Source organism: Heterodontus francisci, chromosome 33 (assembly GCF_036365525.1).
Source record: "Heterodontus francisci isolate sHetFra1 chromosome 33, sHetFra1.hap1, whole genome shotgun sequence".
NCBI lineage: Eukaryota > Metazoa > Chordata > Chondrichthyes > Heterodontiformes > Heterodontidae > Heterodontus > Heterodontus francisci.
The window spans coordinates 36,441,411-36,469,186 of record NC_090403.1 but is presented as its reverse complement, the minus strand read 5'-3'; the positions used below and the strand labels follow the sequence as shown (position 1 = coordinate 36,469,186).

General features: G+C 43.1%; 1 protein-coding gene across 2 annotated transcripts in view; it reads right to left on the bottom strand.

The window, feature by feature from the left end:
* itga3b (integrin, alpha 3b) overlaps positions 1-27,776 on the bottom strand; it is a 171,520-nt gene that overhangs the window by 78,168 nt on the left and 65,576 nt on the right. For both annotated transcript variants that reach the window (XM_068013302.1, XM_068013304.1), the window contains exons 2-5: positions 7,639-7,766; positions 6,894-6,973; positions 4,687-4,945; positions 1,279-1,383 (exon numbers count right to left, since the gene is read on the bottom strand). In XM_068013302.1, the coding sequence (XP_067869403.1) occupies positions 1,279-1,383; positions 4,687-4,945; positions 6,894-6,973; positions 7,639-7,766 (572 nt within the window). The remainder of the gene's footprint in view (positions 1-1,278; positions 1,384-4,686; positions 4,946-6,893; positions 6,974-7,638; positions 7,767-27,776) is intronic.

Below are 27,776 nucleotides of genomic sequence, written 5' to 3'. Positions count from 1 at the left end.
CTTGCAATAAACCCCAGTTCATTTCTTTTTATTGAGAAACCAAAATGATGGGCTAGGCCTTTCATTGGAGGATCCCAGTGTAGAGAAGAGTAAAAGACAATTTGAGGTAAATCAGGAAACATTGATTAGTTGATGGCATGTTCAGAGAAAAAGTCTGCTGATAGGAAGAGGAAGGAAAGACTGAGGAAAGAATTCCACTGTTTTGAGGCCCTGGGAAAGAAAGGTCCAAGTACGAGACTGTGCGATTAGTTTTTAATTCAACAAAGTGAGGATATAAGGAGGGGAGCATGTAATCAATATATTTGGAGTTTAGCAAGATAATCAGTTTAGCAGATGACTATTGATCCTAAAAGAAGTAGTGATAAAGTAGGATGACATTGAGAAAGAGGCAATGTTTAGAAATGAGAACCATAACCTGTATCATAACCAGATTTTTCTTGTAAGCAGCCCAGAGCCTAGAAGTGTGAGAGACATGTTAAGTCAATGACAGTCAAAAAATGTTTAGTGAAAAGAAAGCCTAGCTATAAAAGAGCTTCTTGGAGGCAATTTTAGCAAGAAGATGTGGGAGCTTCATTAGTGGTCAAAAAATAGCAAGGAATCATTCTTAATAGTTGAAAAGAACCAAGGTTGAAAATGGGAGCCTTTGCTTTGTCTTATAGGAGACAAAAACTGATTCAAGCTTTTGGTACAAGGGAAGCTCCTGGCACTTTTCTTTTAACTACAGACATGTAAATAACATCACACTTTAAGAACTGCTGTTTCAATTTGAAGTCGTATCCCTGTACATTATTCTGTGCTGCCCTGCAGGACCTTTTTCTATCTGAAGTGCACGGTGCTTTGCAGAGAAAGTAAAGATAAAATCTGAGCTCCCTCGATAAGTTTACAAGGGAAATGGACTGCTCTGTGAGATACGGACACAGTCACACCAAATTGATCGCCGATCTCTCCAGAGTATGTCCAGGGCAGTTGAATTACATTTGTTCTTCCCTCCACTTTCCTAGCTCAGAATCATTGATGCCAAAAATAGTCATGGTCCCTGTTCCTGATCACTCCCCAGTGGGCCTTGCTGGAATTGACATGCATGTGGCTGTTGGATGATGGCAGGTTAGGCCTACATGTTCCGTTCATCCTGTCTCAGATGAATTGCATGCTAAGACATGGGGAAGGGTCAAAATGGGGAGAGCTGCAGCTTCCTGTTGTACAATATTCCAGTACAAGTCAGTGCCTCCAGCAGAAGACAGATAAAATGGAGAAAAACTTGTGAAAACCATGTTGTACCTATGTAGCTGTGAGCCTTTGATAAATCACGAAGCAGGAAAGGGCCATCTTCCAGTATATTGAGCTCGACAAATGTAATGTTCTTTTGTGCGACTTGGACTGTTCCTAAAAAAGAAAACAAAATGAACATCAGTCAAAACCTGGGGCCTTATTCACATAGCATTTTCTTGTGACAATGCACTGAAAATATCAAACCAAATTCAATAAAGTCATATTGAGTATGATTCGAATAAATGCCTTTACTCAATGACATGAACCATTTAGGTCTCAACTGTAGCACCTCAGGGCAATATCCTCCTTGAATCATATTTATGTCTTCATTTGTTTGAGTGGCTTTAATACTAATTTCATATCTGTGTGCACAAGAAAGATACAATTGATAACTTAGAAAATCAAATAGGAAAAGCTGAGCTCAGCCTGACTGGAGGTATAATGGCTTGGCATCCTGTTATATTGTCCTGTGAAATAGTGTGACAAGTGTTAACTTGGCTCAGTGGTCAAAATATTGCAGGTTCAAGCATCATTTGTAGAACTTGAGTGCATAATCTAAGTTGTGACTTCAGTGTAGTTCTGAGGTACTGCTGTGTTGTTGGAGGTCCTGTCTTTAGGGGAGATGTAAAACAGACTCTGTCTGTCTGTTCAGAGAGCTGTAAAAGATCCCAAGACAGTTATTTTTGGAAAAACAGATAATTCTTATATTGTCAAGGCCAACATTCATCCCTCAACCAACAGCATCTGGTCAGAGTGACATCAGCTGTGGTGTGGGAGCAGGTCATCTACCTGCCCACCTTGTCCAAGGTGCACTGCCTGGCACATTGGAAATTAAGAAGACAGAGAGAGTGACGTTTTCTGAACTAAAAGGACTATCAATTTTAAAAATAAATGTGTATTGACCTCACAAAATAAAACATGAAATGGAACCACAAGGTACATAGATGCCAGCTGGGACTGACTCCAGGTGATAAAAGGGTTTGCATGCAATTTGGATGACGTACACACAGAATAGTTTACAGCAACACTGGAAGGACTTGAGATCGGCAGCGTTGAAAACAATTTCATAATACCATTCTGCGGTTAAGCCAACATGCTTGTTGTGCCATACCAATATTTGCATGCAAACACTTAGGACTGGATTTTATCGGGCCCCCGACATCAGGCTCTGTGGCGGGGTGGGGGGAGGGGCCAGAAGACTGTTCTGGCAGAGGCCTGTCACGGAACCCAATGCCGGGAGGGCCTGGCCCAATCCTCCTGCCGGCAGCGAGGCTCCGTGGCAATGGGACCTCAATTTCAATATTTAAATCAATAAAATGAATTCATTTAAATATACTTACCTTGAATCGTCTGGGCCTGTCATGATGTTCAGTGTGGCTGCCGGCATGTCTGGGGAAAGCAGGCGTGGTAGGGAGGTGTGGGGGGGTGCGGTGGCATGAGTTAAGATTTTCAGTGCGGGCGTGGGGGGACAGGGTCAAATAAATTGAATGAATGTAGGGGATGATGGGAAGGGGTGAACTTTAAACTTTGCGCAATCTTGGGGGGAGGGGGAGGCCAGATTTAAAAGGTGTTTCGGTGGGGGGTAAGGGCAAATAGTTAATGTAATTTTTATTGAGGGGTGGAAAAGGGGTGTTAGAACTTTATTTGATCAATTTTGTGGGGTGGGGTTACAGAGTGTATCTTTAAAAGTTTAGATTTGCCGGTAGGACAGGCTGCCCTTTAAAACTGGCGTCAGCGCCTGCACACAGGCAGCTGATGGCATTGCTGGTGTCAGATAGCCTGCCCCCTCCACATGATTGGTGGGGGGAGACGGGCTGCTGTGGCTATTTAAATAAGCTGCCATGCAGGAGATTGCAGCAGCTCTGTGGCATGTGGCCTGCGCGTGTGGGCCGTCATTTTTTCTGAGAGCGGCAGCGGGCTCTTAAAATCCAGCCCTTAGCATAGTCTTTTGTGCTGGTGGCAGAGGTCTCGATGTCAGGGGAAGCCGATGCCGAGATCCCCGTGTCACCTCTTGCATGGAAGGCCCAAAGAATTTAGTGCCAATCAGGCATTTAACTGGGCAGCAGGGGGCCTTCTGTACGATTTATGACTACGTCACCGGAGCCCCAGCCTTGCAGAGCTGCCGGCTAATCAGAGACTGGCAGCTGTAGTGCCACCGCAGAGGCCCGGCTGCTGCTGTAGCTGCAATGACCAAACACCGAGGAGTGGTGCTGGAACCAAGCTTAAGGTAGGTCAGGGCGTGGGTTGCAGTGGGTGGGGGAGGGGGCCGGCAGCAAGGGGAATGGCCCTCAGTTTTCACAGGCCTTCCCTCTCCGGAGCGAATTGTGGTGGAGGTGGGATGGAGACGGGATGGTGGCGGGGCACACCCCACCTCCCCCACCCACACCAGCATCTCACTCAATTTTATGATCTCCCCACTTCTAAACCTGCCACAAGGAAGAGCACAAAATTCCACCCTTACAAGCAGACTCCATATAGAATTGGATAATCTGTTAGTTTTAGTGAAATAACAAATAAAATGGATAGATGAATGTTATCATATGGAATTGCAGTATTTTACATATATCAGCACAGATAAGAAACCCTTCTAGAGATTTAACAAAACCTGAACCCTACAGGGGTATCAGACCACAATGATCTTAGATCAGGTCCTTGGGAAAATACTCCAGTAGAGATCTGAGCAACCAAAGAATGCACAGGTTGTTGACAGGAATAGAAATGAGAAAGGAAAAGGAAACTGGATAAAATTCTATCCTCACCCTCTTCCAAAGTAAGGGAAACTGGATAAATGGAAAGAATATACCTGAGGCCGTAATCAAAAAGAGAAGCTCGATATCTGTTTGTCTCCATTATCAAGACCACACGGATTTGAAAACCATGACCAAAGGGCCGATTTTGCTCCCAGCTGCCCAGCAGAAACTGGACAAGCGGGCAGTTAAAATTGCCCAGGGGACTGACCCTCTGAGGACCAGTTACCTTCTGAACTTAATCAGCTCCTCTGAGCAGGCGAGAGGGGCAGTCACCAGAAGACATAGGGGAGTCCTTCTTTAAATATGCAGACCGGGTTTCACTGATGTCATTGGGCCCAACTGCAATTTTAACCAGAAGCCTGCACGGGGTAGCTATTGTGGTTCCTCCCCAAGCCAACGAAGCGGGAACAGGAGCCAGAGCCAGAAGAAGTCTGAGAAAGATAAGTGGTTTTCCTTTCATTTTTGAAAAGAATCTTTCTTTGTTGTGCTAAGAGGAGCAAGAGCGCTCTGACATTGTATTCCCGCCGAGACCACAAGCTGCTCAGGCTGAAATGGCTTGTTGTACACCTCGACCAGCCACCACCACTGCACCCGAATTAAAGTAAAGCCATGACCTTCAAGCTTAATATGAATGAAAGCTGAAGAGATTTTTTTTTAAACGCCAGACCTTGCCAGTTCCAGCCGCCAGGTGCCCCGTAATATGCATAGTGATTGGGGTGTGTGAATCCTGCAGACATGCCCTGCTGGCACATAAGCAGTCCCTGATGGTCGCCCCCTACGTTTTCACAGAACTGCACTGGAGAAGTGTCCCAGTCATCATCTGGATTGATGGCGATGTTGTCACTTACGACGAAACAGCGACCCACCAAAATTCTCTTTTCATCCTGGAGGGTCAGTTGTCTCTTCTCATACCGGTGCGCACAAACCTGCCGGGGAAACAAATAGGCCATGTTTGAACAGATGTCTTACCAGTGAAAAGTCTCCCCTCTTGCAGCATAATTTTCCTGTTTCCTTTTGAAGTAAGCAACTTACCTAAATGAATCTAAAACAATAATTACGATTGGTTCAATAAATCTATTTGTAAATTGAAATCAGACTCAAATCACCTGCAAGTTGCAGAAGGAAATTCTTGCCTCAGTGTAGCTTTACCTCATCTAATAGCCACTTCCAAAATAGAAAATAGTGCCTCCTTTGTAGGTGCACGTGAAGCTAGCAGTGGTGATTCCTAGAAACTGTAGTCAATTAACTGAACAATCCTCTCTCTCCACGAGGGTAAACAGAGAATGACTGTACCTTCCATAGTTGTTAAAGACTAAATTTTCGAACAGTCAACTCAAGTCAGGTGATCACACGATACTCAGGAGAATTATTTGGTGCGTGAATTTCTGTTCCGGTCAAGGTAAAGAACAACCTTGCTGGGGAATGAACAGTTTATGGGCATCCAGTACCAGCATCAAGCACAGAATCACAGAAGTGTTACAGCACAGAGGGAAACCATTTGGCCTATGCGTCTGTGCCGCTCTCCGAAACAACAATTTACCTCGTGCCACTCTCCTGCCATTTCCCCATAGCCCTGCACATTCTTCCTTCTCAGATAAAAATCCAATTCCCTCTTGAATGCCTCAATTGAACCTGCCTCCACCACACTCTCAGGCAGTGCATTCCAGATCCTAACCACTCGCTGTGTAAAAAGGTTTTCCTCATGTGACCATTGCTTCTTTTGCCAATTACCTTAAATCTGGACACTCTTGTTCTCAATCCTTCCACCAACAGCAACAGTTTTTCCCCTATCTACTCTGTCCAGACCCCTCATGACTTTGAACACCTCTAATACATCTCTCTGAAACTTCTCTTCCCTAAGGAAAACAGTCCCAACTTCTCCAATCTATCCATGTATCTGAAGTTCCTCATTCCTGGAACCATTCTCATGAATCTTTCTGCACTCTGTCTTATGCCTTCACACCTTTCCTGAAGTGTGGCACCCAGAACTGGATACAATACTCCAACTGAGGCCGAACCAGTGTCCGATACAAGTTTAACATAACTGCCTTTCTTTTGCACTCTATGCCCCTAATAATGAAGCCAAGGATGTCGTATGCTCTATTAACTGTTCTCTCAACCTATCCTGGCTCCTTCAGTGATTTATGCACATATACACTCAGGAAAGGGATGAACAAGCTGCAGAGTAAAGCTCCTTGTACTCTGACCCAGCAGACATTTGTTTCATTTCCAACACTAACTATCCTATGACCCTTATCAAACTGACTACCACTTTCAGTAGCAAAGCTGGCTTATGGGTCATATTTTACCATGGATCCATACAGACTGAGAGCGGGTAAAGACTGCCTTAATAACTTAGGACTCTTGCAGTCAACACTGCACGGAGACGTCATCCCATGATTCTTGGATAGATATATACCAGCTCCTAAAAAGGTGAAAATGGCAACCCACTGCACTGCCTAGTCCATCCCACTGATTCTATTAACCTATACCAGTCAAATCTGACCAACTTTATTTCTCACTCCTTAACTTGCATAAACATGCGGGCTGCTCCCATTACAAATGTACAGGCTGCTATTGTCTATAATGGAGCAGTGTTCCCAGTCATGTCTTCCTGTGTTATTTGCCATTGTTGGGGATAACAGACTTGGCCCAGAAATTTGTCGTGCCCACATTATATGCAGTTGGTCCTCTTTTTCCATCGAGGAGGTGTCCAACCTTTGATCTGCAGCTCCCCGTGGTGGTAAATCTAGAATCTGGGGCATAGTGCAGGGAAAAATTGTGGCACATATCAACAGCTCATCATTCAGCTGCCAGCATGTTTATGCTCCAATCAGACTAACCTGTACAAAAAGCAATTTAAATTGGCCTTACCAGCACTTTCCCACCAGGCCCTTGGCTTGCCACCGTGACTCCGAGCCACTGATCTTCCTTACTTTCTGTTTGTCGATCAGCTGTGGAAACAATTATGTGGTGAAAACAAGAGAATAGTTCATGAAGTGAAACAAAAAAGATTGCTCGGACACCATAGCAAGATACACTTTGAGTGGCCAGTTAAGTGCCCAAATAACAAGCCTCAGCCCTCAAGTAGCCAACATAAATATACAGCATTTTATTTTAAATAGATTAATGCAAATGTTTATATGGGACAAAAACATAAAACAGAATCCAGTACTCATTGCAACACAGGAAACCATGTTCCGATAAATGGCCCCATGAGATCATTGCTATTTAGAACATTTCACAAAGCAAAATTTAGGTTGTGTCTGCCCATCCATTTAAGATGTCCCATCAAGAATAGCCTGAAATCAAACAACACTTGCCCCTTGTAAGCTGGTCCAGTACTTCTGTTATACGGTTTTCTTACAATCTTAGGTGTAGCTGGGCTGGTGTTGGATGTATGATAAAATTATTGGAAAGAGATTAGTCTGGGTATGTACTTCCCTTGGATCTTTTAACTCACTTATCATTTTCACTGCCACAGCGACGCCGGGATTTTTTTATTTTGTTTTTTGAATGGGATCTTATTGTAGCATTGCATTCCGCATCTGGTTGATAAAACTAATTGTCTTGATTTCCTCACAACTAAGTAGCAATCTCGGTACATTTGGAATCTTACTTGGTTTCTCAAATGCGGCACGTTCACAGTCATTGCGAGATACTGTCACAGGGCAGTAGAATAAGGCTCCAGTGCGGTTTGCCAATTGATCCGGGAGACCTGCTGCCTGAGGAGCACCAACCAGCAATCTGGAAAAAAGGTGAAAATGCAGAGATGAGCAAGTGAGTATTGCAGAAGAAAACACCACGAGGACAGCACTGAAAGACAAGACCTACCTGCAGATTTTGAACTGGACAGTACAGGTTCGAATCTGTCCAGCTGACAAATCTTAATTATTGAAAATGAATCACAACTGTTGATTGATAAATAAGGAAGGAAAGCCCCAAAGCGTTTTCCAGACAACAAAGTACTTTTGAAGTGCAGTCACTGTTATGACATAGGATATATGACAGCCAATGCGCACAGCAAGGTCCCATAAACAGAAATTAGATTTAAAAAAAATCTTTTTTCATATATATCAAAATGGTGCTGGTTGAGGGCTAAATATTGAGCAAGACACTGAGAGACCTCCCCTGCTCTTCTCGAACAGGGCCATGAAATCTTTTACATCCGCTTGACAGGACAGACAGAGCCTCAGTTTAACATCTCATCTGAAAGACAGCAGCTGACAGTGCAACACCCCCGCAGTACTGCACTGCAGTGCCAGCCTAGTTAATGTGCTCAGGTCTCAGGAATGAGGTCTGAATCTACAACCTTTTGACTCAGAGGTGAGTGTGCTACCGCAGAGCCAAGGTTGACACATTTTTCTTAAACAAAAATTGCTCTGCGCATGCACAGATTGCAATGTTTAAAATTTGTTCAGCTTCATGGGAGCTTAAACTATTTTCGCTATATGCCATTGCTCAAAGTCCTCTACCTCTAGAGTGTGATGATTTGTCAGTGGAATACCCTATTATTAAGTCCTGCCCATTGCCCCTTCACACCCAGCAATCAGACAACAAGCCCTGTTGACCTCAAAGCTATTGTTAGCCAAAGACAGTTGAGGAAGCAAATATTGTATGCAGTAATACACATGCTGTGATTCTAATCCTCTAAGCAGTTGCTAGGAGGTACATGGTGGCAAAGCCCTCTGTATACAGTTCCCTTTTAAATCAAGTTCTCCTTCAACAATGTCATAAATCAGGAGCGCTGACTGCAACCTATGTTTACATTTAGGTGACAGGACACAAACGTTAAATTGCCATTGGATTCCACATGCAGCCTGAAAGCATAAACATAGAACAAAAGTTTGATTTGATATTTCTCTCCTCTATAACATTTAGAACTGTATTTGTTAGAATACACTCAGCTTTACAAAGAGACCGTTCCATATTGAAAGATAAATGTGGAATGGCTTCCAGATTCTGTACTAATTTGAATGTTGGTCATTCTTGCCTTTTTTGGGTTTCTAGGTCACCAGATGGAGTTTATAGTCCAGAAATTCCCGATGACAATGCCCCACTTCTTTTGGGCCTCCTTATCTCGAGAGACAATGGATACGCGCCTGGAGGTGGTCAGTGGTTTGTGAAGCAGCGCCTGGAGTGGCTATAAAGGCCAATTCTGGAGTGACAGGCTCTTCCACAGGTGCTGCAGAGAAATTTGTTTGTTGGGGCTGTTGCACAGTTGGCATTCTTGCCTTTTTTGGGTTTCTAGGTCACCAGATGGAGTTTATAGTCCAGAAATTCCCGATGACAATGCCCCACTAGAGTAATTAAAATGTACCGTATTTCATGTACCAAACATGCAAGCAAGCCAACCAATACCAAAGCAACACAGAGAGCATTCTGACATCTGAAATTGAAAGGCTCTTATTAACATCTATTACAACACACTACACTAGGCCAACATTAACAAGAGAGATTGTGGAGAGTACCCAAGGTTAGCCATCGACAAAGAGTGTAGTGCTCATAGTTAATGAATATCCTGAAGTGGGAACAATTTTCTTAGGCACAGATTAAGTCCTTGCTGATTTATGTGACGATTTAGCCTATGGGAAGGTGAGGCGGGGGAGGTGTAGTGGAGCTGATGAATTAAAAGGCAGCAATACAACTGAACCATTAATAAATTGCACAAGACAGCCTGCACCACCACATCCACATCACTTCCCCCCCAACCCACCACCACTCCTGAAAAATAAATTATAAAGAAATAAAACCATCGCTGGAAATTGCCTGGAAATGCAGGAAAGGTTAAAAATAGAAACCATTTTTAAAGTTGATATTAGATTAGAAAATGTACACTGGGACTACATGGGTGTTGCAAATCCTGTATACAAAACTCTTACTAAAATGCAGTGTTTAAAATACCTGCCTTTCACATACAATTTATATTGGCAATGACTCAGTGGGCTGGATTTTAAGAGCCCACTGCCAATCTTGGCGGTGAGCTCAAAAAATGGTGGCCTCCCCGCTGGGCTGCACACTAAAGAGCCGCCGCAATCTCAAGCACGGTAGCTCATTTAAATATTTAATTTTCAGGCGGCCTGCACCCCCAATCTTGTGGAGGGGGCGGCTGTCTGTCCCTGGCAATGGCGTCAGCTGCCAGTGCGCAGGCGCTGGCGCCGTTTTTAAAGGGCAGCCAGCCCTGCCGCCCAATTTACATTTTTTAAAGTCCTACCCCTAAAATTAAATAAATAAATGTCTAACGTCCCTTTCCCACCCTCCAATAACAATTACAATAACTATTTGCCCTCTCCCCACAAAACACTTAACCTTTTCATCTTTACCTCTGATACAGAACTGGCTCGGTCATAGAAGACAGAGGGTAGCAGAGGAAGGGTGCTTTTCTGAATGGAGGGATGTGACTCGTGGTGTTCCGCAGGGATCAGTGCTGAGACCTTTGCTGTTTGTAGTATATATAAATGATTTGGAGGAAAATGTAGCTGATCTGATTAGTAAGTTTGCGGACGAGACAAAAGTTGGTGGAGTTACGGATAGTGATGAGGATTGTCAGAGGATACAGCAGGATATCGATCGGTTGGAGACTTGGGCGGAGAAATGGCAGATGGAGTTTAATCCGGACAAATGTGAGGTAATGCATTTTGGAAGGTCTAATGCAGGTGGGAAGTATACAGTGAATGGCAGAACCCTTAGGAGTATCGACAGGCAGAGAGATCTGGGTGTACAGGTCCACAGGTCACTGAAAGTGGCAACGCAGGTGGATAAGGTAGTCAAGAAGGCATACGGCATGCTTGCCTTCATCAGTCGGGGCATAGAGTATAAAAATTGGCAAGTCATGCTGCAGCTGTACAGAAATTTAGTTAGGCCACACTTAGAATATTGCGTGCAATTCTGGTCACCAGACTACCAGAAGGACGTGGAGGCTTTGGAGACGGTACAGAAGAGGTTTACCAGGATGTTGCCTGGTCTGGAGGGCATTAGCTATGAGGAGAGGTTGGATAAACTCGGATTGTTTTCACTGGAACGACGGAGGTGGAGAGGCGACATGATAGAGGTTTACAAAGTTATGAGCGGCACGGACAGAGTGGATAGTCAGAAGCTTTTTCCCAGGGTGGAAGAGTCAGTTACTAGGGGACATAGGTTTAAGGTGCGAGGGGCAAAGTTTAGAGGGGATGTGCGAGGCAAGTTCTTTACACAGAGGGTGGTGAGTGCCTGGAACTTGCTGCCGGGGGAGGTGGTGGAAGCAGGTACGATCGCAACGTTTAAGAGGCATCTTGACAAATACATGAATAGGATTGGAATAGAGGGATACGGTCCCCGGAAGTGCAGAAGGTTTTAGTTTAGGCAGGCATCAAGATCGGCGCAGGCATGGAGGGCCAAATGGCCTGTTCCTGTGCTGTACTGTTCTTTGTTCACCACCTCCCCCAAAACTGCACAAAGTTTAAGGGTCAACCCTTCCCACCATTCCCTACACCCACGACATATATTTGACCCCATCCCCCACCACTGACAAACTTAGCTCCTCCCCCTCCCCACCAGTGTGACGCTGCATTTCCCTGGACAGGGATCTGAAGGTGAGAGTGCCAGCCACCGCACCAAAGATCACAGTGGACCCTCAAGATCGCAGAAAGTTGATTTGCGTATTTAAATTGTAGTCCCGTCGCCCAGTGATGTGGGGGGGGGGGGGTCACCATGGAGACGCGCGGCCACCAGGAGCCACCTTCAGGAACCCCCCCTTCCCCCCCCACCCCCGTCATGGAACCCAATGCCTGGGGAGAACAAAATCCAGCCCAGTGTGTCAACAAGCTGTGCCCCGTATCAATAGGATTCAGGTTTACACTAGTGATTCTTCATAGGGTGAACATTCAGTTCCTTCAGATAACCAGAACAACCTAATAATCTGAATGGTTTCCAGCTTCTGTGCTGTAAAAGTTCATGGTTCGAGTTGAGCTCTGTGTGCATGCACATGGGATCGGGGTGGGTATGAGAAGGCGGAAAGAAGGAAAACGTGCGCCCTGTAAAATCAGAGGGAGAGTCAATGCGCTTTACCACCATGCACCTCCTCATAACTGCTTAGAGGATCAGAATCACAGCATGTGTAATGTTGCAAACAAAGTATACATTTACCTGAGATGCTGAAACACTTCCATAGGGCTAAAAAGTGATTAGCAGTGCAAGATTGACTTATAGAACTTATGTAACGGTCTTTCCCTTAACTTTTGCCTTTATGTACACTATTACTTATTGCGGGTAATTCTAAATTAAGTAATTTCCGGATTGGTCGTGTATCTCTTCAATTTTTTCCACCCTTTGCTTTCAAAAAGTGTTTTTAAAAATGAAAGGTAATTTTGCAAGTTTGCACTGAATGATAAACAAAGCTTTAAAAATACAAACCTATACGACTCATCTTAGCTTCATTTGTGGATACGCAAAAATTGCTATTTGCCCACAATGGAGCATTCATGTCAATCCAAATAGAGCAGCATTTTCTTCCCTGAAATTGAAGCTCAGTTTTGTGCCTGTGAATGCCACTTGTTTACACAGGGAGGGAGGAAAAGGGATATCTCACGGTAAATTTGATCTTTAAAGTATTAAAGTTGCATCAGCAGAAGATTATTAGATTTACTCATTTACTTTAACAAATTGTCAATTTTGCTCATCAAACAGTAAACATTATTCTCAAAACAAAACAAAAAACCATTGTAAAAAAGACTGAAGCTCTTGGACATCTTAACAACAAACACAGACAATTGATCCTCAGAACATTCCAATTAATCTGTCAGATGTTAGCTTTCAACAGTCACCTCAGGGCATCTTTCCCCAATCCCACCATCTTTACAGTGACAACTGTATTAAAACAATGGGCTTAAAATGTGCAGTCTGCAGCCTAATATCTCTTCATCTCCATTACGTATTGTTGCACGAGCAGCTCTCCTTCCCTGGCCTTTCAACTCAGCTTCTCAAAATCAAGTCACTACAAGCGAAACATTTGGGCTGTTTCTCAGGGAATGTGATACGCTGCAATACAAGGCTAAGTCAGTCCTTCTGGGTAAGTTTGGAGACCAGCCGCACTGGGGAATAGTAGAAAGAACTCGCCACCTACTACAATAGCACAGCATGCCAACGCACCCAGACTGTGCCAATCCATGCAAAAGCTCCCATTAATCAACGATGAGTAGTTAATAATGACTAGTTTAGTGAGGGATCCTTCAATATATATTTGATAATATCTCGAGACTCTAAGTGATTTTCATTTGTCAATGCACCATTTTACAAAATATGCAGTTTTCTATCAAAAGCTTGTGGATGCCGAGCTCAATACAAACTCTTCAATGCAGTTTTAAATTTTAAAATAAATGCTTGCACATATGCAAATGATCTTGTAGCTCATGCCATAGCTCACACAATTTATTAACTTACTCTGTACACTTCACAGTTTACATTAGTTTTAAAAGTGCACAGTAGATCTGTATTTATGGCACCCGTGTGGTCTCTGAACTGTGGTCAGATGTTACATTTCTACACAAGGGAAATCAACAGCTGGTTTACTCTTTATTCCAGCCTTTACTAAACAGACACCATGAAATATTCATTATGTTTAAATGAAATCACATTCCCTAAAGGAACAAGACTAGGTTTTGATTTGAGGATTATCTTCGTAGCTGTGATTGCATGGTTAATGATTTTATTCCAACATTTTTGCAGAAGTGTAACAGACACGCCACGACAAGCACTGCTGCTCTTCATCTTTATAGTTATATAAAGCTGACAAAGGAACTTCTCCCAGTCCATTACAATGGTGTCAGCAGGATAGCAACAGCGAGTACCAAATCATTGTAGACTATGGGACTCGTTACTCTTTCTTGCCTCTAGTGCTGAATCTTGTTTGGGTGCAGAACCGGAAAGGCTGAAGTACCACACTCATGTCACCGTTCATCATGTGGGAACATCAACAGTAAGCATTAGCGGGCTATCCAATTGTGGCAAGTAAACAGCCAAGCTCATTTCCACCAAGCAACCACATGAGTACTTTTCCACTGAGCAATTTCAATGATTAGCTGATTCCTTCTGCCCACACCAGGGTGTAAAAGTAGCTTATAGCACTCTCACCATCACTACTGCTGAGATCAGCTAACTCAGTACAGAGCTGCGATTGACTCATGTATCTTTCTGATCTCTGTGGCGCCATACTCTTCTGGGTGGCACATATTCACAGCAAGCCACTGGAAGAAGCAAACGTTTGACTTCAATTCCTCACATCAGTGCAAAAAATAGGTGGTTTGGTCAAGAATGGACTCTCAAAATTCTACTCCTGTTAGAGCTCACTAAGTGTGATTTTTTTTTACACCATTTAAACCAATTCAAACCACATGTAACTGTTAGAAGAATGACTGGACATTCTGGTTATGCTGTTTCTTAATTTCTAATTAGACAATGTCTGATCAGCTTCACTCCTGGAAATAAAGCCATGTAAACACAGGCGTGGCTTCCATTCAACTGTCTACTGGAAGAAATAAAATAACCTCCGGTTCAATTTAAACAATCTTCTAAATATCCAATTAATTCCCTGTCAGCAACCCAGTTTGCTAATATATTGCATGCAGGTCAGGAGGTCACAGTTGGGAGTAAGATTAAATTTGCAGCATCACAGTGTGTCCCTAAAGTATTTTGCTTTTAATACAATTAGTCTGTGTTGTGCGCCTGTTTTAGTCACTGAAAACCTCACTTCTTGATGGGAAACTACAACATTTAACAGAAATGGGACAGTACTAGAAGGATATATTAGTTAAATGCTGCAAGCAAAACTCAGATAACCAGATCAAAGTAAACTATTAAAAAAAGTAAACAGCTAATAGCTAAATAATCTTTAACAGACTTCCACAGGGTGAGTACCGTCAATACGAGTTAAAGCAAATATATCTAGTACTTTGAACAGTGGGTTAGTTCCCTTAGCCATGCCAATCGGTTTCAATTCCCTCCCCAAAGAAATATTGTTTCAGATATCCTTTTTGAAGAGCTGAACCCTGAAAGTGTGAGATGACAAATAAAAAGGAAAAGATGTGTTACAATGATGGCTGAAGACATCATGATGGCGATGCAGTGTTGTCATTAGGTATCTTTAGCATATGCAGTTTTTAAGCTGGAAGTCAGGGTAATTTATCTTTCCAAACAGCGACTGCATGAAGGACTAGGATTTAAATGATCTAGAGAACCCGAATCCTCACCGACAACCCCATAATGGGAACTAAGCAGCAATCAAAATGCTTGCCTTTGCAACATCTATTTATTGTTATTTGCAATGAAGAAAATGAAATAATTATCATTGTGAATCATAATGTCTCTCTAAAACAAGATATGAGCTACAGTTTTCACCTAGAATGAGAGTATTCTTCTGATAACAGTGCTGCATATCAGACAGCTTCATTTTGTACATTGGGAAAAGAATGAAAACAATTCTGGCACAATTAAATACATTCAAAATTGTCTTCTGCCAGATCAAGGCGGGAAAGGAGTGGTAAGTCCCTTACTCCATTTTAATTGCCTCCCTGTCCTCACCTGGTTTCTGACAGGTGGGGAATGATAAAATTGACCTCCAAGTACCAGTGCACAAGTGCCTAGCTGCACACACTCTGTTCAATAAAGGTTCCTTGGACATCAGAGCAGGAAATTGAACACAACCTTTGTTTGCAACTGCTGAGATTGCCAACCACTGCAAAATTAGATAAAACATGAGATAGTAATTTAGTATAATTGGCTCCCCTATACTGAACAGATTTCTAGAAGCCATTTTAATGACATCTCTTGTGTGCATCATTGGAACCTTATCCATTTAAAAGATTAAGAGGCAGGAGAGACCCTGCTAACTCGAGAGTAATAAATAAAAGCCATCTTCCTCTGGTCTTCCTGTCCTGTAAAGTATTGATATTTATTAGAATTGGATATAAAACCTTCATAACCTTAAATATTAAGTTCAGGGGCATAAACATTTCATTTTTCTATAGCCACAGTAAATTTCAATTCTATACCTGCAAGGCTGTCTCGAAGTCTCATCGATCTAGGGGTAGAAAAAACACTCAGGACTAATAAAATTTGTTCAGCTGTTTTAACACACAAATTTCATACATAATACATGGACTGCCTTGTGGAATAGTAAAATATTGCCCCAGATCATAGCTGTTCTTACAAAGAAATGTCAAGGTGGCAATTGGGGTAAGGATGATACACACAGGGTCACCTTAGTAACTTAAATGGCCACATTTCAGCACTTCTAGCTCATAAGCATATATATTTCACAGTTACTTGCCAATACAGTTGGCGCATCATTCAGGAGCACTCAAGAGGTGACTAGTAAGTTGTAACACCTATTTAAGCTTCAAAACTGAACTCCGATAGGACATTTGTTATTCATAATTCTGAAACTATAGGAATTATTGCTATCGTGCAGAAAGTGCTTCTCCAGTAGAATAGCTGCAGAGGTCAGTAATTTACAACTTATTTCAAGATCTTTGTACAATGCGCAACAACATACACTAGGATAATTAAACTAATGTAATGATTAGCTAAATGGATGTGGTGCCCTGAAGGAGGCATATGGCTCAATCGAAATTATTGCTGGTAAGACTCATTGCTAAACAGGAAGGCTGATTATTATCTGAACGCTGATAGATTGGGAAAGGGGGAGGTGCAGCGAGACCTGGGTGTCCTTGTGCACCAGTTTCAGAAAGTAAGCTTGCAGGTGCAGCAGGCAGTTAAGAAGGTAAATGGTATGTTGGCCTTCATAGTGAGAGGATTCGAGTACAGGAGCAGGGATGTCTTGCTGCAATTATACAAGGCCTTGATGAGACCACACTCAAGCATTGTGTGCAGTTTTGGTCCCCTTATCTGAGGAAGGATGTTCTTGCTATGGACGGAGTGCAATGCAGGTTCATTAGACTGATTCCTGGGATGGCAGGACTGACATATGAAAAGAGATTGGGTCGATAAGGCTTGTATTCGCTAGAGTTTAGAAGAATGAGAGGGGAACTCATAGAAACCTACAAAGTTCTAACAGGACTGGACAGGCTAGATACAGGGAGAATGTTCCCGATGGCGGAGAAGTCCAGAACCAGGGGTCACAGTCTAAGGATAAGGGGTAAGCCATTTAGGATTGAGATGAGGAGAGATTTCTTCACCCAGAGAGTGGTGAACCTGTGGAATTCTCTACCACGGAAAGCAGTTGAAGCCAAATCATTAAATATATTCAAGAAAGAGTTAGATATAGTTCTTAGGGCTAAAGGAATCAAGGGATACAGGGAGAAAGCGGGAACAGGTTACTGAGTTTGGATGATCAGCCATGAACATATTGAATGGCGGAGCCGGCTCGAAGGGCCGAATGGCCTGCTCCGATTTTTCTATGTTTCTAAACAAAATTAGAATTTGTAATTGATACATTTTAAGCCAACTGTGGTGCATATGACATATGTGCAGGTATGGAACATAGAATATTGTACATCCATTGATTTATAGAACATCTCTAACCCATTTGTGACTCAAGACTTCAGATAGGTTCGGGTGCCTCATTTGATTTAATACTTCCAGAATACCAACTTTACTGTGGCCAGCCAGAAACCATGGATTTATAACTATTGATTATTCATGATGTGCTGTCACTGCTGAACAAGGTTAAATGTCCTGCACACAGTTAGAGAACATATAGCCTAGTGGTATATACTTTCAACATTACTATTAGAGACAGTGTTCAAAGACCTTTATTGTACCTCTTCAAATTCTTTCAATTCATACTTCCTTTGAGGATGTAACAGTACAGCTTTGTGGGAAATGTGAAACAGTCCAGCACACTCTTCCAGGTTAAAGAATTCTCACAGAGACCAAGGGCTGAAATTTCTTGGTCCTGTCTCCACGGCAGCAGGAGCAAAGTTGGAAAATAGCTCAAAGGGTCAGCTGCTCGATGTATTCCCACCTCGAAGCAATCTCGCCACAGGCGGGGTGAGTGCAGCAGAGGCTACCTGCCCGGCAGCACGGGTAACCAATTAGGCCCATTAATGGACCAATTGGGGGAGAGATGTTGCACATGCTGGGTTCTTCCCGATGGCAGCCGGGCCCCTGCTGAGGTCAGAGCCCGGAAATGAACTGGAGGCAGACCTCTGGCGGAAGGCCACGGGGCCATTGACACCTCCTCCCCATCACCCCAGCCACGGAGCCACTGGGATGCTTTGGCCATATCTGAGGCTGCAGGCCACCCTGTGGAGGGCTGTGGCCATGAGGATTTTTAACTGTTTACAATTCTGCAGAGAACACTTCCATTTTGAGGTGCCCTCACTGTCTCCTGCTTGCCTCAGCAGTGCCCACCTTTCCAGATGGGGCTGCCGGCCAGACATCATAGTGGGCCCTCTCTGATTGGGCCTCCCACTTCACTGGTCTACCCGCCATCATTAGTTGGACAGGGCTTCCAGAGATGGCTTCTTAATTTGCTGCCTCCAAGAAGATTGCGAACGACATCCTGCCACAGCCACTTCCAGGTTCCTGCCCCAGAATTGAGCCTGACGTCGGGGTCCCATCGATCTTTGTAGAATCCAGCAAACCAGGAAGTAAAGAAACAGGAAATAAAGTTATATTTAAATCATTGGAACAGACAGATGGGATTAAAGAAGATAAAGAAAAGCAGAAAAAAAATATTTTTCTTTAAAGTGGGCAATATTAAATTTTCTTTTGCAGGACTGAGACTCCACTCTTGTAAAATTAATTTTGCAAGGCCATAGAAGTTGTTCAGCAGTAATTATCACCCAGTATATCTAATAAAACTCAGTCCAAACTTTTTAATCTGTCTTTAATGCAAGACTAGTGGGCCATTACCTTAAGTTCATACGATTACAGGTGATTTCTGTGCAGATTACATGAGCCATGACTACAACCTTACAGCCTGTGGGTGAGGACGGTATCACTGACAGCAACTTCTGGATTTCTGTGTTTAACTGTGTATGTGTAGATGCCAGAAGTTGCTGTAAGTTTTATCCAGTAAGAACAGCGAATGCAGACATTATTAGTACTGCAAAAACTGGGCCATTATGCGTCAGTGTATTCAAAACAATTAGAATTCAATGGAACCCAATACATCGATCAAAGGTTGGAGGAGCCCATGGCCTTGTTCACGTTTTCTGGACATTAGACAATGTCCTGTGGAAATTCACAGAATAAGTCAAGACCAAGTGCAGCCCTCAAATGAAGTGAGGATAGAGGTCAGGGGATAATTGCAATAGGTGTTGCAAGTGTAGCTTGATCACCATTTTAAAGTCACACTTTTGGCCCTTATTATTATATTTCCATTATTATAAATCCCATGTTCAGATTTATAAAGGGAAACTGCATATGTAAACTTGGCACACTGTAACTTCATGTTCCTGCAACTGGCAATTTGTGGGTTAGCAACAAAGAAATTACCATGAAAGCTGCTGAATTGCTGTAAAAACTCAGCTGGTTCACTAATGTTCTTCATGGAAAAGAAATCGCCAGCCCCGCCGATGTGTGATCTCAGTGACACACAATGTGCTCGACTTAGTTACAATTTACAACAGTCACCCAAATAATGAAGTGAATCACATAGGCCTGGATTTTGCTGTGGTAATGACACCGAAACTGACAGCAACATCTGGGGCTGAATTTTTAGGCCATAATGGAGACGGACATGGAGGCTGTTGGGCAGGTAAGTTTGCACCACCGGCCAGCATGCCATTGTGTTCGCTCCATCCTGCCCCCGGGCCATTTTCCTGAAGATGGAATGGTGGGTAGTGTAGCAGGGCTATAAGCCTGCAAGCAGCAGATAGCCAATTCAGGTTATTAAAGGCCAGTTAAGGCCTATTGTCGGAGGCCAACCGGAATGTCGCCCGAGGCTTTGAGGAACAGTGTCGCTGCCTGGAGGTGGCCTCCTGGTAGCAGACCAGCGGCCAATACACCAGGCAGGCTTAGCGGCCCTCTCCGCCTGTCCGGCTTCAGCTTCTAAGATCTTTTTTATTTTAAATTTGAAAAGGTTGGAGAGAGGACATCTCCATCTTGGGACACCCTCTCTCTGTCACTTACCTGAAAAGGCAGCCTGCTGCTTCTTTAGTGTTGGAGGGCCTCCTATTGTCCCCTCTAACTTTTAGAGCCCACCCGCTGTCCTTAATTAGACAGTGAGTGTGCCCTCAGGCCATTGATTGGCCAATTCAGGGAAAATCACAGCCAAGTGACTGTTCCCCATACAGTATGTGCTTCTGTCCCCCACTTGAGTCTGACAACACAGTTCTGACACACATAGGGAAAATTCTGCCCCTGGAGTCTGCACATACGCAGAATAATATGGAAATCCAGAAGTTGCTGATAATAATTTGACACTTCTCCACAGAGTGCACTGTTGAGCCCCCCACAAATTGCAATCAATGGGAAATTTTATGAATTGATAAGAACTTCTATTCTTATGCTGTTAGTCTCGCTGTAAAAACCCTTGAAAAAGTTACACTTCGTTGAATAAGGTTTAATTGGGTTTTCAATGGCGTACTCACTTCTTTCTTTCTTTCTTTTGGGCCTCCTTATCTCGAGAGACAATGGATACGCGCCTGGAGGTGGTCAGTGGTTTGTGAAGCAGCGCCTGGAGTGGCTATAAAGGCAAATTCTGGAGTGACAGGCTCTTCCACAGGTGCTGCAGAGAAATTTGTTTGTTGGGGCTGTTGCACAGTTGGCTCTCCCCTTGCGCCTCTGTCTTTTTTCCTGCCAACTACTAAGTCTCTTCGACTCGCCACAATTTAGCCCTGTCTTTATGGCTGCCCGCCAGCTCTGGCGAATGCTGGCAACTGACTCCCACGACTTGTGATCAATGTCACACGATTTCATGTCGCGTTTGCAGACGTCTTTATAACGGAGACATGGACGGCCGGTGGGTCTGATACCAGTGGCGAGCTCGTTGTACAATGTGTCTTTGGGGATCCTGCCATCTTCCATGCGGCTCACATGGCCAAGCCATCTCAAGCGCCGCTGACTCAGTAGTGTGTATAAGCTGGGGGTGTTGGCCGCTTCAAGGACTTCTGTGTTGGAGATATAGTCCTGCCACCTGATGCCAAGTATTCTCCGAAGGCAGCGAAGATGGAATGAATTGAGACGTCGCTCTTGGCTGGCATACGTTGTCCAGGCCTCGCTGCCGTAGAGCAAGGTACTGAGGACACAGGCCTGATACACTCGGACTTTTGTGTTCCGTGTCAGTGCGCCATTTTCCCACACTCTCTTGGCCAGTCTGGACATAGCAGTGGAAGCCTTACCCATGCGCTTGTTGATTTCTGCATCTAGAGACAGGTTACTGGTGATAGTTGAGCCTAGGTAGGTGAACTCTTGAACCACTTCCAGAGCGTGGTCGCCAATATTGATGGATGGAGCATTTCTGACATCCTGCCCCATGATGTTCGTTTTCTTGAGGCTGATGGTTAGGCCAAATTCATTGCAGGCAGACGCAAACCTGTCGATGAGACTCTGCAGGCATTCTTCAGTGTGAGATGTTAAAGCAGCATCGTCAGCAAAGAGGAGTTCTCTGATGAGGACTTTCCGTACTTTGGACTTCGCTCTTAGATGGGCAAGGTTGAACAACCTGCCCCCTGATCTTGTGTGGAGGAAAATTCCTTCTTCAGAGGATTTGAACGCATGTGAAAGCAGCAGGGAGAAGAAAATCCCAAAAAGTGTGGGTGCGAGAACACAGCCCTGTTTCACACCACTCAGGATAGGAAAGGGCTCTGATGAGGAGCCACCATGTTGAATTGTGCCTTTCATATTGTCATGGAATGAGGTGATGATACTTAGTAGCTTTGGTGGACATCCGATCTTTTCTAGTAGTCTGAAGAGACCACGTCTGCTGACGAGGTCAAAGGCTTTGGTGAGATCAATGAAAGCAATGTAGAGGGGCATGTGTTGTTCACAGCATTTCTCCTGTATCTGACGAAGGGACTACTCACTTCATAATTACTGCTAAACAGCTCACTGGCCCTGAAAAGCCGAATTTCTACTTGTGGAAAGTCAAATTTCTCCATAATGATAAAAAAAATCCACACATGTAAAAAAACCCAAAAATCTTTATTTCAGCTTCTGTTAATCCAACCGTAATAATTTATTTCATTGTCTTCAAATTTAAGCTAAAAAGTTAGATATTAAGTGTTTTTAACTTCCTGTGTGAATACTTGAATGTGATTGGCTCCTAACCTGCTTGCTGCTGCACGCCAAAACATCCTCTTGACTCGGTGCTTGATTTAAACTGCTGTCGGAAAACGGGAAGACCACACGTCAGAGATCACTGGAGATCAGACAGATCTAATGATTTTTGTGGGCAACTTTCTTCATAGTCAATGGCAAGCGCCTTTGCTTTGCTGCTCACTGCAAAATCCAGGCCACAGTGTTTACTATGAACTTCAGGGTGGTTTAATTCATTTTGGGTCAATAATGCAGACGTTAATGGTCAGCACAGCCAATGTCATTGAATTAGGACAATGAATCATTGCAAGATTAAACAATTGTAATTACTGCACTGCACATAAAGAGAGAAAAAGAACAAACAGTTTGCTGGTGACTAGTGTCAATTAGCTAGTACATATGCTAAATCTTTTGTTGGGAATGCCAATATACAGATGGGCACAATCCCCAAAATTTACTTAAGTCAATGCCATCTATAAAGAAAACTATGCAGGAATTTATCCAACTCAAGATTTTTTCCCACAATTTAAATACAATTCATTTCAGGAGATGGTAAGTAAAAAAAATTCACAATAGAATAATTTGTTTCATAATTTTCTTTTTGCTGCATTCCATCTTATGAAATCACAAGGTCTATTACCTTGTCTTCTTGCCTTACGAGGGTGTTATTTTACATTGGCTGTGTTTTCCTCCCTCCCCTGACCCAAGTGCTCACACATCTGTCGATGGCCATTTTTCAGGGCAAGTTACTACAATACAGGAAGTTAAGGCACACACCTTCACTGCAAAAAAAAAAATGGAGCCCCTGCCAAAGAGGAGTGTCCAAGCAGCAACTATCTACTGCAATGCCACTTGAATGAAGACCCAACAATTAGTGGAATTATCACCTTCAGCCCTGTACAAGCTAAAGCTGTAAGTAGCAAATTAATTTGAAATTCATTCTGGCTCTAAATTAGAGGCACTGTCACTAGGTTATAGTTACTTGCAAGATAGTGTAGCCTTGAAACTCCCAAGATGAACTCAACAGAAAAGGTTGAGCCCATTACAGTATGTTATGAAACTGTCAAAAGAATAAGGATAGGGAAATAAAGAAAGGAGAGGGATATTTTCAAAAAGAGGCTGGGATAAGAAAATAGCAGAAAAGTGAAGCAAACGGAATGAGAAGGAATAGTTACAATCAGTACAAGAGCTACCACAGGAATTGCCCACCATATGTTAGAGGATGCACTGCTTTATAAGGATTGGAACATTGTATTATGCAAGAATGTGTTGTTTTGCTGCATAACTGAGCCTATCCCTTTAAGACCATAAAGTCTAACTGCTGTAAAAAGGAACATCTTGAGCTCAATTACAGACTAAGAACAGTCTGGGGTCATTTAGAGGATAATTGTTTTTCTGTAGTTTGGCAGCTAGTTGTAAATCCCTCACTTCTCCCCAAGGTGAGAGAAACCAGCAGGAACTGCTTGGCTTTTTCTTTCATATTTGTGAAAATATGCAAGTGTGATACCAGAAGTGAGATCTTCAAAATATGTGAGGGTAGATTTTAACCATTGGGCTACTGACTGACACAGTGTGCCAGCAGCCTTGTCCTCTGGCTGCCAAATGGGTGGCCTGCTGTAGCTCACTGGCTCCAGGGGGAACACAATATCAGACAGCCTGAGGAACAACCTAGCCAGCAGGAAGGTGCGGCCTTGAACTCCAATTTGCATGTGAAAAGGGCCTAGTGCCCACAACAGGTGGGTGCTTCAGTTGCCCAGCGGAAGGTCCCTTTGATGTTCGCAGCCTCCAGATCACGGGTGTAAATGGAGAGTTGAGCCATTTTCAAACTGCTACATCTCCATTTGCCCTGGCCGGCTAAGTTAAAGTCTACTCCATGTAGTTGAAATTTTAGGCATCATAGGTATGTGTCAACATGTACACCACCCAATACCAAGAAATTAAAGAAATAGTAGAACTGTCTATACTTGAAATGTTTGCATTCATGTGCACATAGGGATACCAATTGCAACAAAAACAAGAAACGTCTGATTAAGATATAGATTTATATTTTCAGTAACTGCCAAGGTCATTAGAAAGCTATGTACTGCACCACAAGGCCTTCGTAAGTCAGGTCACTCAGTTTGAGACGGTCTAAAATAATCAAAGTGCATTTCCATCGTCTGCAGAATGGAGTTTACCAATATATGAGGTAATCCATCAGTCACAGATTTAATACATACAAATGGAGCATGACGGCTCTGCTATCTGAGAGAGTAATGAATTGCGGCTGCTGTGATGCTCTCATTGAACCTTAATTTCTTCCCTGATCCATGCTCGAGGTAATAAAAACAGGATGCCAGAGATTTCCTTTACAGTGCGTATTCTAAGACATAGAGCGGAACTGACCTTTTCTACAAAATACAGTTTTATAAATGACCCACTGTCTCTCACATAGGATTTATTAGCAGCAGAATCGCTAAAATAAATTGTCACCTTCTAGTAATATGAAAGCTTTACATGCATATCTATTTTAAAAGTACAAAATTAGCTAGAAATTTGGAGCCAAAATAAGTAGGAGGGAAATGAAGCAGTAAAGCAGACACAGAAACATCCATCTCCTGATCTGAGACCAATGGTACAGGGGCCAAGTGATAGAACTGCAACACGTATGTCCCCACACATGATTTGTTTAGGTGAATTTGCTGCTTTTCAAGAATGAAATATTTCTGACTTTTTCAATCAATGATAGATACATCATGAGTTTAGTGTGGGATAAAGCTCCTTCTACACCACCCTAGCAATGTGTCTGATCCTAACTATATTCCAATAATGGTTTCTGTCTATGTTCAACTCGCCTGAGGTAGTTTTGTAACAAAAGGTTAAAAAGAAGTCACCATGTTAAAATGTAACAGTGATATACAGTTTACATTTGTAACATAATACAACTAATAACAATTAAATCAAGATGATCTTTTAGATCCTTAATGTGCCCTCAGTCCTCAGAACAGGTCAAATGTCAATATTAACACCGCAATTAGCAACAAGAGTGATGAGTCTCAGGTGAAAATCTAATACTATTTTACAGTTTTTAAATTGCGTCCTTTGCACACTAATGCATGCAGTAATCTATTTGGCAAGTTGAGGTGGGTGGAGGATTGGGGGAGCAGAGAGGGAAATGAAAACTGTAGCCTTCAACTTGGTGTGAATATTTTTTTTACCCCTTCTCGGGAATAAAGCTGCATTAAACTCAGAACCTCCCTATGTTCAATTCTTCAGTACCTGATACAATTTGGCAGGGTGTATGCTGCTATATGCAAAATGCTACAAAAACTTTCAGACAGTAGATGATCTTTCCATTTTGCATTTATACATTTGTTCCTGTGTTTCAAAATTAAGAAGTTGGGTGTCCAGTTGTATTATGTAGTTATATATATATTTTTAAGATGTCAGCTATGGCTCAGTGGTAATGATCCCATGTAACAAAGCCATGTGACAAAAAAGATGTTTAGAATTCCTTAAGCATCTTAGCTGTGGCCCAGCGGTAGCACTCTTGGCTCACTCCAGAGATGTAAGCACAAAATCTAGACTGACACGTCACAATCTGAAGGTGCTCTTTCAGATGAGATGTTAGATTGAGGCTCCATCTGCCCTTGCAGGTAACACGCAAAAGACCCCATGGAGTTACTTAGCCAACATTCATCTTTCAACCAGCATCACCAAAACAGATTATCTTGCTATTTATCTTGTTGTTGATTATTAGACGTTGCTGTGCACTAGCTCGTTTCCGACATTACAAACGTGACTACACTTCACAAGGAATTTGTTGGCTGTAAAAACCTTTGGGGCATTCTGAGATTGCGAGACGATGTAAATGCAATTTTTTCTTTCTCACTTTGTGTAACAGGATATCCTTATCTGAGGAAGGATGTTCTTGCTATAGAGGGAGTGCAGCAAAGGTTCACCAGACTGATTCCTGGGATGGCAGGACTCATGTATGAAGAGAGATTAGGTCAATTAGGCTTGTTTAGAAGAATGACAGGGGATCTCATAGAAACCTGCAAAATTCTAAAAAGGACTGGACAGACTAGATGCAGGAAGGATGTTCCCGATGGCGGGGGAGTCCAGGACCAGCGGTCACAGTCTAAGGATAAGGGGTAAGCCATTTAGGACTGAGATGAGGAGAGATTTCTTCACCCAGAGAGTGGTGAACCTGTGGAATTCTCTACCACAGAAAGCAGTTGAGGCCAAATCATTAAATATATTCAAGAAAGAGTTAGATATAGTTTACTTTTAGTTTAGTTTAGAGATACAGCACTGAAACAGGCCCTTCGGCCCACCGAGTCTGTGCCGACCATCAACCACCCATTTATACTAATCCTACGCTAATTCCATATTCCTACCACATCGCCACCTGTCCCTATATTTCCCTACCACCTACCTATACTAGGGGCAATTTATAATGGCCAAATTACCTATCAACCTGCAAGTCTTTGGCATGTGGGAGGAAGCCGGAGCACCCGGAGGAAACCCACGCAGACACAGGGAGAATTGCAAACTCCACACAGTTCTTAGGGCTAATGGATCAAGGGATACAGGGAGAAAGCGGGACCAGGTTACTGAGTTCGGATGATCAGCCATGATCGTATTGAAAGGTGGAGCAAGCTCGAAGGGCCGAATGGCCGACTCCTGCTCCTTTTTTTCTATGTTTCTATGTTAAACAACATGTAAAAAGGATGGTACGGTGCAAATTGAATATTTTCTTCCAGATGGCCCAAAGTAGAGGTGTTGAGCATTGGCCAAGAATGGTGGTGGAATTAAACAGCGGGTGTGGGTTCGAAGGTACATCATCAAAAACTTGCAGCTGGCTCACAATACCATTTGTTATTGGAAATAAATGGATCTGCAGTGCTTATACTACATGTGTGCTTGTAACAACTAGTGTGATCGCCCCAACAAGATTTATAATGGCCATAAGATTAATTCAGTTTTGTACATTATTTCTTATATTGCTAGTTCTGCAGATTGCATTTTCTTCATTTACAACCCTCCAGTCCAATACTCCTGCCAAGGTTTAACTTACTGAAAACAATAAGATTAAATGAGGTTTGCTGCAGTTCACTATCCAGTCCATATTGCAATAGTGTCCAAAGACCCAGGTACTTCCAAAAATGAAAACCAGCACTGGGAGCAGCGTGCTGAAATAACTTTGTCCCCCATCCATGCAAGAGATTAAAATATTTTAGACGCTAAAATGCATTTAATCTATTATGAATGTTGGCAGACTGCAGCTATTGTCAGCTCTGAAGTTGGTGGCATGCCAGCAATATAAACATTGTCATGCCAATGCTGCTGGAGGCTGTTCGTAACAGAGGTGCACCTACACATAAGGAAGTGAAAGGTATATTAAAGGCAATTTTGGGACATAGGGGGGAAATTTTATGCTCTGTCCCGCGGCGGGTTTGGAGGTGGGGAGAGCATAAAATCGGGTGGGATGGTGGCCGGTGGGGTGGGGGGACCCCACCACCTTCCCGCCTTTGCCAAAAGTAAACCCAGAGCGGGAAGGCCTCGCCCCTTTTTTTT